The sequence below is a fragment of the Drosophila sulfurigaster genome, chromosome 2L (assembly GCF_023558435.1).
Source record: "Drosophila sulfurigaster albostrigata strain 15112-1811.04 chromosome 2L, ASM2355843v2, whole genome shotgun sequence".
Classification (NCBI taxonomy): Eukaryota; Metazoa; Arthropoda; class Insecta; order Diptera; family Drosophilidae; genus Drosophila; species Drosophila sulfurigaster.
Window position 1 is genome coordinate 6,477,115 of NC_084881.1, and position 18,110 is coordinate 6,495,224.

At 34.7% G+C, this 18,110-nt stretch overlaps 1 protein-coding gene across 4 annotated transcripts in view; it reads left to right on the plus strand.

Annotated features, from left to right (window-relative positions):
* Window positions 1-18,110, plus strand: part of LOC133850071 (lachesin) — a 32,783-nt gene that overhangs the window by 4,126 nt on the left and 10,547 nt on the right. For 3 of the 4 annotated variants that reach the window (XM_062286035.1, XM_062286036.1, XM_062286037.1), the window contains exons 2-6: window positions 4,372-4,904; window positions 9,785-9,891; window positions 14,484-14,700; window positions 16,989-17,147; window positions 17,259-17,387. In XM_062286035.1, the coding sequence (XP_062142019.1) occupies window positions 4,628-4,904; window positions 9,785-9,891; window positions 14,484-14,700; window positions 16,989-17,147; window positions 17,259-17,387 (889 nt within the window). In that variant the 5' untranslated portion in view covers window positions 4,372-4,627. Of the gene's footprint in view, window positions 1-4,371; window positions 4,905-9,784; window positions 9,892-14,483; window positions 14,701-14,772; window positions 15,372-16,988; window positions 17,148-17,258; window positions 17,388-18,110 lie in introns of those variants that run through there. The other variant, XM_062286038.1, reaches the window with a different exon arrangement.

Here is an 18,110-nt window from a genome sequence, read left to right on the forward strand (position 1 = left end):
TATATATTGTTTTATCCCAGAATCAATATTTCCGACAAAACAATTCCCGATTCTACGATTTTCTTGCTTTACTTAAGATGGTTTTAGTACAACCACAGGAAAGCGGTTCAAAGCAGATAAAATAAGCTAAATTATTAATCAGTTAGTGCTTGATTTTTACTAAGTTTGATTGAAATTACTTTAAGATTAAGAGAATGGTTGGCACACAAAATCTTATTTATGTCCACGGACAATAAAAGTCAGATATGCTCGTATATTTTATAGAACAGCTGAGAACAATATGAATTCGCTATGTTAGGGTATAAGAAACAAGACACCTGATAAAATGTCTGAACTTGAGCCATATTAAAGTAGAACCCACTTCAACAAATGGTAATTTCCTTGTTCGTGGCATTTTGCTTGGCTCTTCTCTCTCCACTTATCAGCGCCCCACAGATTCCATTAGCCACAGCTAATGCCACAGTGTTGAAAGCCAAAAGCTGTCAGCGTTTAGCGTAGCTTAGGCCACAAAAACAAAAAAAAGGCCACAGGGCGGACTCACTTAGCCTGGTCATTTGGCACGCCCAGAGGGTCGACAGTTGCCACAGTTGTCGCAGCCTATTATTATTTTTTGCTGTTTACAATTTAAGCAATTTGTTGTTGTTTGTATTTTATTTTCTTGCACTTGGGGGTGAGGAGAAGCTGTGCAAATATGTTTGTAGCTTGAGCATAACCATGACAATCTGCTGAAGCGAAATTAATTCAATTCAATGCTATAAATATTCTCATTCCGTTTGCACAATGCTATTTTGGCATCTCTCTCGCTCATGTGCGTCACACATGTGCGGAATCCTTTTAATTAGGCTAAGAGACCAGAGAACAAGAGAGAAGGAGAGAGAGAGAGAGAGAGAGAGAGAGAGAGAAATGCGAAATGGTTGAAAAAGACGAAATGCTGAAATTAAACCATGTCCCCGGCCTGACTAACTAATGGATGCCAATGCGGCATTCGATTTCTGTTTGCACTGCGGACCTACTTTTTGTGTCGTGACAACTTGCCGACTTGCATTCCGCATGTCCGCCCTTCTGTCCGTCCGTCCCTCTGTCTGCCTTCTGCTTTCTACCTTCTGCCCATGGTTGTCTTTTAGCATTTTGCGCTAATTGGTCACATGTTTGGCATTGTCCGGCGATTCCCGTAGAGTACTCGATGGAGTCTCATTCCGAGCTCGAGACGGAGACGGAGAGCGAGTGCAATTTTGATTACGTGAGCTCATTTTATTTCCATTCGAGTTTTTGAGGGGGGACAACAGACGTTGCATTGATTTAATTGTCCTTTGGATTTATGATGGATGGAGAGATGATGTAATGAAAACCCACACAAGTTTCAATTACGCAAACGCTGACTTCAAATGAAAACAACTAATTATAATTATTAACTTAATTGGTTTCCATTCGACTTTTGTGTATTGAGCTGAGAGAGAATGAGATTTTAAATTTTGAGCTGGAAGCAACAAAACTGTATTAGTTGTATAATTAAGTTGTATTTTTATTTAGGTTTTCTTTCTCTGCTTTTTTATACTTATTCAAAATGTTTCCCTTTCAGTTTTTGGTACCTTTAGCATGCTAACAATATTTGTTTTTGAGCCGACTTTCATTATCGTCTGTCTCAGCATCGAGTTTAGTTCAAATATTTATTTTTTCTGCTCGGCTTTGCAGCTTTTGCTGACTTCTTTCAACATCCTTCTAACAAGTTTCCCATTTGTTTGCCTTGCAGAAAGTGCAACCTACAAAAAATTCTCAACGCAGAAATTGCTTAATTCTCGACTTTTCCATATGACTTTGGCGTCCATAAATTTGCTTTCAATGCACTGTTCCTCTTCCTCCTCCTCTTCCTCTTCATCCCTTCATTCATTCTTCTCTGCAGCTCTGTGTCGATTGTTTGCTGTCTCCCAACTTTTGCTTGCAGCTCCCTTCCGGCTTCGGCTTCGGCTCGGTTCCTCTTTCACTTTCTGGGCTACCTCAGATGCTACAGATGCTACGCTGATTTGCCAGGGAATTCAATAAAGTTTGGCAAAATATTATGCCAGAGTAAGCCGCCATATACTGAATGCCACGCCTCCTTTTACAGTCACCGACTGCACGTGCCGCACAAAGTTTTAGCCAGTGCAAAAAGAAAACTGAAGCGGGAACCCTTTTGGGCCAGACCAAAACTCAAAAAGTCATAAAGATTTGCCTCTTCGTTTGCATTCCAGCAGCGTCTGCTGCGCCCCCGGCGACCAATTGATATATGGTCTGGGTTATCTGCTTAAACACATAAAGCTATACGACACTTTTCTCTGCCTCTAGGCGACACGAGTAAATGTTGCTGCTCCAATTCCAGATAATATTAAAAGTCAGCGGCAAAAAGTTGTTGCATGTCGCTCGATTCCAATTCCAATTCCAATTCGAATTCATTTCAAACACAAAAGATATCAGTATCTATCAGTATCTATCTATCGAAGGTAGAGCAAGGATTTTATTGTTGTAAATATTTTATTTCAAATAAAATAAAGTTAAGATGTCTTAAGGGAGCCTTAAATTATTATTTTTTAAATTTAATGTACATATGTTGCATTTTGTTCGTCTTTGAATTATTTGAATGGGATTCAAAATAATTAAATCGAAATATTCATATCAATTCGACCACCTTGCGTATACTTAATATGCGGTGTCGATAGTAAAAGGCAGAGACAAAAAGTTGTTGCATAATTCCAATTCGAATTCATTTTAAACATAAAAAAATAATATTGCCTTTGATTTAAAACATAGGTTGAGCAAGATTTGTTGCAATTATTTCCAACCAATTTTAGAATCTGTTTAGGTTGTCATATCTTATTATTTTTCAATTCTAATGTCTGTTGCATTTTATTCTGTTTTATTATCCATTGAACTCTCTGTGTGAATATGCTTATATAAAATTGAAGGCTGGTAAAATTGTCTAATCCCTTCGACCACGTTGCGTATACTTAATAAGTATTTATCATACTTTTATCTGTATCATACTAGTTTAATTATTGTGCATAGTAAAATTTGTTCTTTATCCGATTTCCTTTTTTGAATTGTGCTATCTATCATCATAGATAAAACATTTATATTCTTAAATAATAATAATAATAAATAATAATAATTGATGTGAAACAATAATTTCTCCTACTTTGAGGATTGATAATATTAAAAGCCAACCAGAAGATTTTTGTCAAATACAATTTAGAAAGTGTGAAGTGAAACTTAGCTTGAGCAAGACTTATTGTTGTAAATATTCTATGTAACAAAATCCACAGATTTTTGTCTTTCATCAGGGATTGTTATGTTATTATTAAATGGCTGTCACATATTTTGTTACCCGTTACATTTATTGAGTGAATGTGATTCAACAAACTTGCAATTTGAATATTTCACTAGGCACAATGTTAGCTTTCAATGTCAATAACTGTAATTACTAATGTTAGGAATAATTGTTAGGAATATTTTTATATTCTAAATCTGATTGGACACTGTTCGTTGTGTTAATATATCAGAAAATATGTGCCTTAAAAAAGATAAAGTTGTCACAAATTGAGCTAAAAGTGATTGTTAAACTGTGCTGAGTGTATTCACTCAAATGTGAATTGAAATATTTAAGTTGATGTCGAGCAGGCAATTAATTTAGAAGCTGCTGTAATTTATGTTTATCTTAAGTTTTCATGGGTTTTTTATATTGCCGGTTAACTTTGTGCCTGGAAACAACTTTCTCTGCGTTTAACAAAAATATGAAATATTTTATGTGTTGTGCGTGTTGTTGGTGATCTTCTCAAAAATGCAAAAACCAGAAAAAACAAATGACAAGAAAAATAGAAAAACTTTCTGTCTGTGCCATCCGCATCCATACTTTTTTATGGCTTTTAAGCGTGTCGCCTTTGGGTTTTGGTCCACAGCTTGTGGAACACACAAAACGCACAAAACTTTCTCCCTTATGACTCGCTTATGAAATTAAGCAATTTACCACCCTCAATCTCTCTTCACATACTTCTTCAGCTGGCGCTCACATGATAACATTTTGGCATAGACAAAAACAGATTTACCAAAACACCAAAACCAAAAAAAAAAGAACGAAGAAAAAGCAAACTGAAGGCGGAACAAATTTTATGCACTTTTTTATGAGTTCAACAAAGTGTCTGTAATTAAATTAAAAAAAATCTGGTTAGCAAACAATTTTTATGTTCACTCAAATTAAAATTTAATTGTTTAACTAAATTTGCTGTGTTTTTAAGTGATAAGTAGATTAGAGACAAGTGGCTGCAGAATTTCGCAATCAGGAGTTTAGTAATTGCATTTGAAATACTAAAAATGAAAAACTAATCAATTATAACTTTTCAGATAAACAAATCTGGTTGACTAACGAATGATTTTTCTAAAATTTTGATGCTCGTAAAATGAAGTTGTTGTGAAAAGAAATCCGAGTTAGAAACGCATCGCATCGCAACAAGACAAGAGTATAAATATTCAAATCGCCGAGGGCATTCCGAGGGAGGAGAACGTGGAGCCGCACTCCTAGAGAGATGCACTTTAGCCAGGCCACGAGGCCATCATTGGTGCTCCTGGCTGGGGAAAGTGGCAAGGCAACGGCAAGTTGATGTTGCTGCCGTCTTGGCATTTAATTGGGGCCCTCCTTGTGCTCACGGCAACAGCGGGGGACTCCACCAATAAGATCATCTTGCCGCAGATACTCAACGGCAGCGTCAACGGCGGAGCTGCCTCCGGCAACAATGCCAAGCACACAAGTGGCCCCGGCAAATCAACGATACCAGCAACTGGCGGTGGCATCGCCGCCAATGGCAACACAATTCTTGGCAGCAATGGCGTAATTGTTGCAGGTGGCGTGCCCAATGTGCCAACATCGAATTTAAATAGTAAGTACTCAAGACTTGTTTTCTATTATGATAACTAAGTAACTAAACTAGAATTTAACACACTTATTTTTATACCAGCTATTCATTGAGTAGAAGGGTATTATAATGTTGATCCTTCAGGAAATTTATGTATGTATTGTATGCATGTAATGTATGTATGTAATGTATGTATGTATATTCTTGATCAGCGTCAATAACCAAGACGATGTAGTCATGTCCGTCGTCTGTCCGTCCGTCCGTATGAATACCTTGATCTTAGAGACTATAGAAGATAGAGACATGACCTTTTATCGATAGCACTTTTTATGCTTGCACGCAGATCTTAAAATTTGTATCACGCCCATTCCATTTCGGCAATTCAAATAATATTAAATAACAAGTTTAGTTATTGAGTTTAAAGAGTACAATAGTACCTACAGTATTTATGATTCCTGGAAATTTGATTGCAATCAGATAAAAAAATTTAGTTCTCTGTTTTTTTGTATATAAAAATATCAAATATAATTTTCGGTATATTTCAGTTTTTGTTGTACAGTAATTTGCTATATTTTTATAATAATATCGCACTATTTTGCTCTTGTTCAAAATGGGTAGCAGATATCTCACAGTTGAGCACACTTGACTGTAGCTTTCTTACTTGTTTTATCTATCTGAATAACTTTCTCTTAGTTGAACTGTAACGCTCTCAAGTATAACGTAAAATCGTAGAAATAGTTGTGAAAAATAAAAATAAAAATATAATATTTGGTGTAATATACAAAATTTAATTGATCGGTAAAGTATTACCTATAGTTTTTGATTAGTCGTATGGGGTCGCAAAACAAAAGTAATATGATTATTAAATATTTAAAATATTAAGCTAGATCGGAAAAGGAATTAATCTTTAAATTTCAGGTATATGAATTTAATTATATTTTGTCAGATTCATGATTAAATTTTTCCTCTAGTATTGTATTTGCTAAAAAGAAATTAAATAAAGTTACGATTATATTTCGGCCTGACTTATTGGTATTTTATTTAAATTTAAATTAAATTTTGTTTTCTGTTTCCTATGTAGTCAACATCAGAAAAGTTTAGGCAATTACACTATACAAACAGCAAGATAAACTCACTTTCAAGCTTTTCGATTTGCATAAAATAGAAATCAGGATTGTGTTTTAAGGTATTTACTACTTTCGAAAGTTCTTAGAGCATATTTACAGGGTAATGCATGGTTCAATTTCATCTTTGGAGCAAAACATAATTTCTTGTGATTTCGTAATTTGCTGCACTGTGTAATTTGGCGTACTTATCTTGGTTATCTTAATGCCAATTGCCCTAGGCTGGCACGAAAGTCCGATGCCATCAATAAGACTCGTCTCGCAGGCGTCTGACCCCGGGCAATCATATTTACACACAGCCAGAGAAGCGTAGATACGAGATACAGATAGAGATAGAGATGTGAAAGGGAATGGCAACGTGGAGAAGCGGTTGGTGGTGGAAGGAGGAGAGAGGGGGGAGTTTGGCACAATGTCGCCGGGGGTCATAAGTGATACACGGCTATATGCCAAAAATTGAAAGCCAGCAGCTGCACAGATATGAGAACGAGAGTATGTTGTGGCGTGAAAAAATGAAATCGGTGACAGCGCTCCGAGCGAGAAACAGAACCTTGCCCTCGCTTCCGCCTCCGCTGCCCTTCGCTCCCATAGATAGGATACATATGAATATTGCTGCCCTGGCAGCAGCCCGCCCGGCTGTCATTGTTCTCAGGTGCAGCTCGATCCACTATAGAGCGAAGAGCAAGGGAAGAGCAACAAAAACCATCACAAATGTCGCTTAACTGTGCGCAAAATTTTATTCAGGCAACGCAATTTATGTCGCAACAGGCGAACATCAACCGCATCGTCATTCAACCTCTCTTCTCTCTCACTCTCTCTCTCTCTCTCTATCTCCTTCTCACTCTCTTGGTGTCTGTTTCTCCATCTGCCTTTCGCACTGTCTCTGTCGCTGTGTCAAGCCCATCAACTGCTGCTGGCCAATATCATTGCCAACTTTTTATGCAATGTCAAACATAAAGCTGTCAAAACAGGGTATATCAGACTGCTATTTTAAAAAAACATATAAGGCATGAAGAAACCAACTTCATTTAAGTAAAAAGAGATAAAATAATAGAAAATTTATTGTAGAATATATTGCAAGAGCTTTGGAAGATACAGCAAACGAATTCCTAGATTAAAAAAAATCCAAGTTATTCTTATTTATGTAATCTTCTTATCTTGTAATTTAATGTATACTGTGTTATTTTATGTTTTTTTCAATATAATGTATAATTTCTTAAGCTGTTAGTTGAAACATTAATGAATATATAAAACAGATGGCCTTTGCATTTTTTAATTTAATTTAATTTAAGCTTCAATAAATTTAATGTATACACATTCTAAATATTATCTAATTTAAATATTATTTTTTTCGACTAAGCTTAACAAAATCATTCGTCTTCATCTTTGATTATCACAGATTCTTTCTTTGTTCATTTTATTTAATCTTGTCGTCTTGTAAGTTAATTTGTTAAATTTTAAACATATAGTATTGTTGTTTCTATAATATATAATATATATTTAGTTAGGTTGGCAGTTTAAACAATAATTCTTGACTTCATGTGAGATTTATTTGAATTACTTTAAACTTGAATATATTTACGATATACACATATGCACTTAAATTGTATTTATTTATTTAATTATCATTTGATTCATAGGCTAAACACATAATTTACTATTCTTGAATAAGCGAATAGAATTTCGTAATTAAATGTTAATAGCACACCCACATTGCAGCTAAATGCAGATTGTGATAATTGGAACAATAATTCATAGTTTCATCATCGTGTTTGCTAGAAGCAGGTCATCCATGCGTCGTCTAGATCTGCTCTAGAATACTATACTATAAACGTCCCTTGCGGGTGTTATTTTGTGGGCCTCACAGCATTTATATGCAAACACGCGCTCTGGCGCGAAAATTGCAGCTGGATGGAATCCCATGATTATGCAGAGAATTTGATGCTGCCGCTGCGACTGCGACTGCGGCTGCAAAAAGGTTGCACGCTCGAGTTGCAGCGGCAATTGCAGAGTCTCCTTTTTTTATTGCTCGTTCGCTTCCTTGTTTTCCAATTCAAGAGCACAAAAAGTGAATGTGAATGTGAGGGAGTGTGTGCGAATGTGAATGTGAATGCGTAAGTGAATGTGAATGTCATGGTTACATTTGCCTTGAGTTCTGGCTAATTTATGCAACTTTTGCTGCTGCTTCTGCTGCTTGATAATTAGAAGGCTACATATGTACACTTGTTTGTGGGAGTGGCCGATGCAATATGTTAAATGTTTACCCACTGCTCATGCATGAGTGTACAAGCGAGTGTGTGTGTGTGCGTTTGTGGGTGTATTTGTGAGTGTGCTTATACCCAAGGGGCAGTTGCATTGCCAGTGCAAATTCTATTGACTTCAGCCTTCTGCCTTCTGCACTATGCAATGTTATACAAATGCCAATGTTTGTGTGTGTGTGTGTGTGTGTGTGTGCGTGTCTGCCGGGCATAATAAATATCTAATTAGGCTGGAGCAATGGCCGACAAACTGAATCAAGCTTGCGGGCGTGTGTCACAAACCATCGAAAATTAAGTTAAACAAATACAGTTTATGTGAATTTCAATTGAAATTTTGATACTCGTATAAATAAAAAAATTAAGTTTCCATTCAATAATGACAGAAACCTAAAGAGTCTATGAATATAAGATACATGTTAAGTAAGAGCAATCCATTGAGGGAAATTCACACTAACGAGCAGCGTAGACCGAATGAATAAATTGTGTAAATATGTTGATATGGATTTCGTCGAAAAAGTGTTTGTTGAACATCGAGTGAAGAAGTCAAATTTACAAATTATTTGGGGAATTCTCCTTTTTCAAGCAGTGTGCGACTCATTATATTTTCACGTGCTTTAACTAACATTAATTGGATTTCGGCCACGTGATTTAATAATTACAAAACTAACAAGTTAATTGAATTGCAATACTATTTTATTTGTGCTTCGCTCAAAGCAATTGAATTCAATTAGGCAAACGTTCGTCTGATTAGTATTTGCTTTTCCTTTATGATTTCAAGGCTTTATGAAATAAGTTATTCACGCCTAAAATAAAAACAAGTTCAAGTTAATTAACAAGCACAAGGCTATAAAAAAGGCATTTCAAGATTCCAAAGTCTTCTCACTTAAAAATTTAATGGAATTGAATATAAATCATATCTTGGACATTGCCAAGTGCTGAAAGCATATTTTAAGTGTATTTATACTTCGTGAGGCAGAGACAACGTTTTCTTTCCCACTTTTAATGGCTGCAAAATTGAAAAGGATTTCTGGCAAGATTTTTGCAGTGGCTTTCACAGCAATTTAATGCATTTAACCATTTTTATGGTCATTAAAAATTAAATGAAATCTGCGACGGAAACTCCAAATGAAATGGGAAATTTTCCACTGGACATAGGGAAATGAAAAAGAGGAAAAACGATGCGTGAAAATGTTTAACTTGTTGATATTTAAGGCAAATATGGCCCATACTCATTCTGTCAGTAAAAAGGTGTGTGTTGATTGTTAACAAACATATGATTAAATTAATTTTCGTATACATACAACCGTATTTACTTGTTTTCTATTAGTCCCACTCTGTTTCTGTCCAATTAGTACTAGTTGATGATTGTAAGCAGCACTTTCGAATTTTAATGTTCAGTTTCATACACTTCATTAATTAGCTTAATAGAAATTTTAATATTTCTCAATATGTGTAAATTAGAATAATGTTACAAAATATACAAAAATATCTAAATAGTATTTCCACATTTTCTTCTATTTATCAGCTGTTGTTGAAGAACCCGAATTTACTGAATACATCGAAAATGTAACTGTACCTGCTGGACGTAATGTCAAATTGGGTTGCTCGGTGAAGAATCTTGGCTCATATAAGGTAAGCATGATTGTAATTTAATTTTTTAGTGTAATATCTAAGAAATTTTAATTAACAATCATTTAAGTCACTAACGAAAATAGCAAAAATGTGTGTTTTGCATAATATTTTACGAATACAACAGGAATTTAAAATTCAATAATTGAAAATATACCGCAAAAGGACCAAAATAAACCGAAGGCTATATTTTGTATATCGTTAAATTACGATATAATACATATAATATAGAGTATAAAATAAATCATACAAATATCTTCAGTTACGTAACATTTTTTCATTTCTGAATTCGTAAATTTTAGCTCTTCTTTTATTTACAATCTGTTATTTTAACAATGAGTAAGTTAAATTGTATAATGAATATTAAATTAACAGAAACTAGCAGTTGTCCAATAAGCCACGCTATTATATGTAACATCTTTTCAATTGTTAAGATTTATCTATCGGGGAGATCGAGTATGTTTTATCTTTTTAGTCTTCTTACTGTTAAATTAATTATTCTTAAATTCTTAAATTGGACTTTTAATTAATAATTTTCAAATTTATGGTCTTTTATATTCTTAATTTATTGTTTTTATGGTCTTTGATATTCTTAATTATCTATTGTTGACTTAAAAAAAAGCGTACTTTAAAAGCAAAACAATATAAATCAAAATGTTGGCTCATATAAGGTAAGCATGGTTGTAATTTAATTTTTAGTGTAATATCTAAGAAATTTTAATTAACAATCATTTAAGTCACTAACGAAAATAGCAAAAATGTGTGTTTTGCATAATATTTTACGAATACAACAGGAATTTAAAATTCAATAATTGAAAATATACCGCAAAAGGACCAAAATAAACCGAAGGCTATATTTTGTATATCGTTAAATTACGATATAATACATATAATATAGAGTATAAAATAAATCATACAAATATCTTCAGTTACGTAACATTTTTTCATTTCTGAATTCGTAAATTTTAGCTCTTCTTTTATTTACAATCTGTTATTTTAACAATGAGTAAGTTAAATTGTATAATGAATATTAAATTAACAGAAACTAGCAGTTGTCCAATAAGCCACGCTATTATATGTAACATCTTTTCAATTGTTAAGATTTATCTATCGGGGTGATCGAGTATGTGGTATCTTTTAGTCTGTTTACTGTTTTATTTTTACTGTTAAATTAATTATTGTTAAATTCTTAAATTTGAATTTTAATTAATAACTTTTAAATTTATGGTCTTTTATATTCTTAATTTATTGTTTTATGATCTGTTATATTCTTAATTATCTATTGTTGACTTAAAAAAAAAAAAAAATGTATATAAATCAAAATGAGAGTAAAACAAGTAAGAAAGTTACAGTCGAGTGTGCTCGACTGTGAGATACCCGCTACCCATTTTTAATAAGGGCAAAATATTGTGGTATTATTTTCAAAATATACCGAAAATACTAAAAAATACTAAAAATATACCAAATGGTATGTTTGGTATACCGATACAGCACATCATTCAAAATATACCATAGACGGCACAATGTACCAGATTGTCGGCCAAAGCAACTAAGAGCCCTAGTAAGTAGGCGTTTTTGCCCATACAAAAGTATTTCTTTAATAACTTCCACAATTTTTTTCTGATCGCAACCAAATTTTTAGGGATCATAACTACTATAGTTATTACCGTATATACCAAAATTCGTAACCCTAGCTTTAAAATTACGCTTGTTATTCGATTTTTTTGATTTGCAGGGGCGGAAGTGGGCGTGGCAAAAATTTGAAACAAACTTGATCTGCGTGCAAACATAACAAAAGCTGTCGAAAAAAAATTATAGCTCTATCTCTTATAGTCTCTGAGATCTAGGTGTTCATACGGACAGACGGACAGACGGACAGACGGACAGACGGACGGACGGACAGACGGACAGACGGACATGGCTATATCGTCTCGGCTGTTGACGCTGATCAAGAATATATATACTTTATAGGGTCGGAGATGCCTCCTTCTACTTGTTACATACATTTCCTGCCGGCACAAAGTTATAATACCCTTCTACCCTATGGGTAGCGGGTATAAAGAGTAATTTTGTTATCGATATTTTAATGCGGAAGCACAAGTTTTTCTATAATATATAGGTGTAAAAAGTAGCAAAATTAAGAATATATATAGAAATTTATTTACAGTATAGTATATACAGTTCGAAACTTTATCGATTTGCAATCAATAGTCATAACATAACAAGCGTACTTTACTTAAAGCAAAACAATACCCTCCTTAAATTGCATGAGTTGGTTGAAAATGCCATTCTCAAAGCGTTTTCTTTTCAGACTATGCGTTCAGTCGAGTCAGAACAAAAAACTTTATATATTTGAATATCGTTTTAAGTAGCTGGTCAATTGAGCAACTTGGTGAATTTAGCATGCTAGAGGAATGGTTATAAATGCGTTTAGTGCTAACCCGACCCGACCACCTTCCTAGTTACCTTTAAAACCTGTTTAATAACATCTAAAGGCATGCAACATACTCGGGTTAGACATCAATGTGCGCACGTACTCGGTTGCAATTTCACAGCTCAGCATCAACAGCAAAAAAATACAACATAAAAATGAAAGTTGAAAGAAGAGAAAAAAGTAGTGGGAAACCCAGAAGCGTTTGGCAAAAAGCGGAAGCGAGAAAATTGCATCATAGTGTCGCATATAAAAATAAACTGAACGGGTTTCATGTCCGGGGCGTGAAAGTGTGCGGTGATAGCTATGAATTACACGCATGCAATACATGTAACGAAGCTGCCAGTCAGCCTGGAATGCAGGATGCGAGAGGATGCGAGGGTGAACGGGAATGAGATTGTTGGGGAGATTCGATGAGGAGAAGGTCGGGGGTAATCTTACTTACACAGACAGAGCTACTTAAACATGCCATCAGCTAAACCGACTCGAGCTACGCTTTTTGCTACCTTCTTCTGCGTTCGCTCTTTTCGCCACTAGCCTCTTTCTGGCTGGCATTTTATTTACTGGATGCGATGCACGTTTCACGTGTGCGACGCTTTGTCGTCATCGGTCGCTCGTTTTCTTGTTGCTCTCATTTACACCTCAATTTGATTCTATTTCCTGGCTGCCAAGCCAAAATACAGTCAAGATATCAGGTGGCGCCAGCCATCTTGTTAGAAAGAGACGCATTCTTTTACATGCTCTCTCTCTCTCTCTCTCTCTTTCGTTTGCACAGTGGCTTAGTCAGTCAGCAGGCAGCCAGTTTAGTTGAGCTACTTGAAGCAGCATTTCGAGTACTCGGTAATGATGCTCTAAGACGTTCGCTTGCCCCATCGTTGCATCAATTGAAGTGCTTTTGATATTCATAGCCGTGTTTTCCATTTTCATGGTAATGATGTCTTTAAATTTGAAAATCCAACTAGTGCTTGATCTTCTTCTCCCTCTCCCTCTCGGGATAAAGCGCAATTGCAACGGAGACTAAAAAGCTGCTCGTTATGGCCAGTTTCAAGTAAATATCCTTAACTAGCAGCACATGGCGTATGCGCAATGTCAGCCGCTAATTAGTTGACTCTTCCTATGGCTTTTGCCTTATTCAAAACTCTTTTCATGCTTTTACTTTTTGCTCTTTATCCGTCTCTGTTTTTTCCTGCTTGAATCCCATCAGTCGATGTCTTTCTTTTGACAAGTAATCAAATCATTATCGCTCATTACATCCTGATTTTTTTTGCAGATGCTTAATTAATAAAACATTTCATACTTTCTCTTCTTTATATTTTTTCGTTGAAAAAATGCCAATCGTGCTTAGCACTGTGATAATCCACATTTTCTTTTGGTGTGCTAAATTTCATTTATAATTATCATTAGCAGACACAAAGTAGGGTTCAACGGTAATTCAATTGTTATTTATCTAAAATACTACATTTAAACACATTTATTTTTAATGTTCATTTTACTAAGTGTGTTAATAATTCCAGTTATAGTTTGCGTATAATTTATTACCATCCGTATATTGAATTATTATTTCTGTTGGGTGAAAGCTACAGTTGTTTGTGGTATTGCAGTATTATTCTTAAAATAAACCCAATTTATATATCGAATTCTATATTTGGTGTATCGATAAACTATTGCATTCAAAATACACCATAAATTACAAAATACACGAGATTATCAAAGTAACTAAGATCAGACAACGGCAGCCGTTTTTTTGCTTTATACAATTTTTCTTAAATAACATCTACAAATTGTATCTGATCACAAATCATAAAGATTGCAGTTATGATTGCAGCTACCAAGTATCGTGATTGTAGCTTTACGCTTTTTAGATTTCGGCTATATAATCTGGTCTGTTGTTTTTTTCCCTGTAGGTATAAAGAATAAACCGACAAAATTTTCTATCCCCTTATCTTTAGTCCGAAATTTCTATGTCGAAAGTCCCAGATTTCTGTTAACAGACTTCCTAGAGTTTTGTAATGCGGAATAAATTATAATGTATGGAAATACACTGAATATCGAAACCCAGCACGATGCTGGAAATCTATCGGATAGACTTATACAATATTTAAATACCATTAAAAGCAACTCTTTAATAACATTAAGTTTACATTTATGTAATATTATATTCCAGGTTGCATGGATGCACTTTGAGCAATCGGCGATACTCACGGTCCACAATCACGTGATCACGCGCAATCCACGCATCAGTGTCACGCACGACAAGCACGATCGACATCGCACTTGGTATTTGCACATCAACAATGTGCACGAGGAGGATAAAGGACGCTACATGTGTCAGATCAACACCGTGACGGCGAAAACGCAGTTCGGCTATCTGAACGTTGTAGGTGAGTTGAGCTGACGAAATTAAGCACTAAATGCTGGGAAATCTAATCATCGTCTGGGCAACCGAAAGGCAGCGTTTGCAGAATCAGAATGCCCTAAAGGTAGACAGAAACAGAAATCGAGGCAAGCGCCACACGAAAATCCTGAACAAATACGCGGTGAATTAAAAAATAATTTATTTGCCTTAAAGCGTGGTAAAATCGCATACACTGTGTGAGCCAGAGAAAGGGAGAAAGAATGTGTGTGCGAGAGAGAGAGAGAGAGAGAGAAAGTGAGAAAACAAAAAGCAGGCAACCGAAGAAGCCGAAAGCAAAATTTTGGTGTGCGTGTGTCCAGTGCACAGTTCAGTGATTCTTTTGCCCAGGCGGAATTATTTTCCTGGCTGGCAAACAAACAAATTATTAAAAATTCATGGGATATTCAACCAAACGGCAGCGCATATTTTTTAATTAAAAAAAATTATACTCACACTAGTACACGAGTATTCATGCCCAACAATAACAATAACAATAGCAGGAGAATAGCCAACGCCAAAAATAATATTTAAATGCGACGTGTGAAAGAAATTATTCGCTGCTAAATATTTGCATTTACTATGGTCAAACAGTTATCTAATCAAACTGTGAAAACACATGCACTCGTAGTGCGGAAATGTGGACTTAAAAATACCCAGTAATATCAGAAATTGGTTTAATATATGAGAGCTTAAAATTTTGGAATAGAAACAAAAATAAATATGGTTTAGCTACATCGAGAGTCTTGTTATACTAAAAGTTCTATGCGAAGAAGGCAATAAATTTAAGAGCACTAAAAAACAAACTAATTTTTTATTTTTATAGTATAATAATTTATAATAATTTCATGAATTGTCTTTGTTTAAATTATACAAGGATGAACGAAAGCTAGGCTGTTTAAAAACTTCGTGTCCTTACTTTTCGTTTTCTCTACAGTGACGCTTAATATTCAAGCATTTAATATTTTAAACTTTGTTTTAGTATTTTAATTTTAAATTTAAATATGATTGAATTTTGTTTACACCCTAAACTGGATTTCTTAATAAACTGATAACTGCGCAACTGAGCATTCAAACTGCATTTAATTGTATTTAATTATGCGTTCAAATAGAAATAAATGAATTAAATAAAATAAAATAAATCGATTTGGATTGATATGAATATGGTAAATATAATTAACAAATATTTGCTACAGAAATAAAGTCCTAACTAAATTATTTTTGGCCATGAAAGAAAGATAAGGTTTAACATTTTATTAAACTAAAATAGTTAAGCATCGTAACTATATAGAGAAATATAATTCATATAAGCGTAAGATGAAAAATAAAAGAATTGTAGAGAGCTGAAAGTTTGAATTTTGAAACTTGATCTGTATTTTTAGATAGCAAAATTGAAATTAAGATATTTTGAGTCAAAGTCATAAAATGAGATTAACTACAAAAATAAATATAAATAATAATTTAAAATGCTGTACATTAAGCGTAACTTTGAACGCGTACGAATGTCCCGTGCGCCCCATATATAAATATAATTTTTAGAAGCGTAAGATGAAAAATAAAAGAATTATAGAGAGCTAAAAGTTTCAATTTTGAAACTTGATCTGTATTTTTTAGATAGAAAAAATTACAGTGAGATATTTTGAGTTAAAGTCATAAAATGAGATTAACTACAAAAAATAAATATAAATAAATAAATAATATGCTAACTTCACCTGAGTGGAGCTAAGCGTAATCGTTTGCAGACATTAAGCAATGTTAAAGTGACTTTTACCATTTGATTCGAGTGGAAACAATATTGCATTGATATTGTGCAGCAATTGCACAATTACAGGAATAATTATGAAATGCATATTGAATGCTGCGAATCGAAATTGAAAACATTTCAGTTGCAATTGCAATTTCCTGTTGCAACCAAATTGACGCCAACAAACAATGCAATTTATCACCTATTTTAACTGGCCGCTTAAAATGCTACTACTATGGTACTATGTTTTGTTGGTCTGCCCATTGCGAGAGTTGAGCGAATAATGGTGGCAAATATTTACGATATTATGTTATTATATATGTATGTATGTATGTATGCGTGGGTTTGGCGGGGTCTTTAATCTTAAATGGGCTTCATGATGACCAGTTGAATGCCAAAGGGCGTGTGGTTTGTTTTGGTGGTATTTAAGCGGATTACGGGTACAACCATTTAGCTAGCTAGAATAAATTTTGATTCTGATCCAAGAGTTAGCACATTATTCATTTGGCTTTCGCATTCAAAACTATTTACAGTGCCACCGAATATCGATGACTCGCTCAGCTCCAGCGATGTCATAGTTCGCGAGGGTGCCAACATATCGCTGAGATGTCGGGCCAGCGGTAGTCCCCGCCCCATAATCAAATGGAAACGTGATGATAATTCGCGCATAGCCATCAATAAGAATCACATAGGTAAGTGCAAACGCAAGCGCATCGGACAGGCTCCATTGAGCATCAATCATTTAACACCAATTCCTGACTGACTTCTCCTCCTCCCCCCGTCTCCCCCGTCTCGCATTGCAGTGAACGAATGGGAGGGTGATACGCTGGAGATAACTCGCATCTCTCGCCTGGACATGGGCGCCTATCTCTGCATTGCATCCAATGGGGTTCCACCCACGGTTTCCAAGCGCATCAAAGTCAGCGTGGACTGTGAGTATAAACGTGGGGACAATCGAGGGAGGGGAATACACGTACTATATATGACTGTTTGTCATGGCAAAATGATAAAGTGACTCTTTTCACTTTCTCTCTGCATGTTGCTGACCATATTTTTTGTAGCAACATTTACTAAGCACTCACAGCTCGCTGCACGCTGCGTTAACAATTTTGTTACAGCTCGAGATTTTTCTGAAAAATTTACCGAAAAACTAAACACTGTTTTATAGTTTATGCATTGGTCTCCGCAGTTCGACAACGATTTTCAATTTATTTTACGTTACGTGTTACGTGTGTTGACCAACATCGTTTGTTGGCCAACAAAAACTGCGTTTATGAATTTGTACTCTCGGATTTTTGTGGACCAGAAAGTAGAAGTGCTCTCGCATAGGAATAGTACGAATATATGTAGTCCTCACGTTCGAGTGTTATTTGTACCGTTGTCCGGGCAACTCAAATTTCCATTTCGCGGATGTGGATTAAAGTTGATCTGACAGTGGTTAAAATGACTGCAACGATGACAGAAATCATGTTATTGGTACTTTAACTTTAATAAATGAGTTTACCTTACAGTTTACAATTTTAATAGTGATAATAATTACGTAAAAATGTTTAAGTCGAACTTTAATGTTAGCTTTGAAAAAGTTTTCTATTAGAAAAAACATGACTTTTGACTAAGATACTTAATGAATTATAAATATAATATGTTTTAGCAAA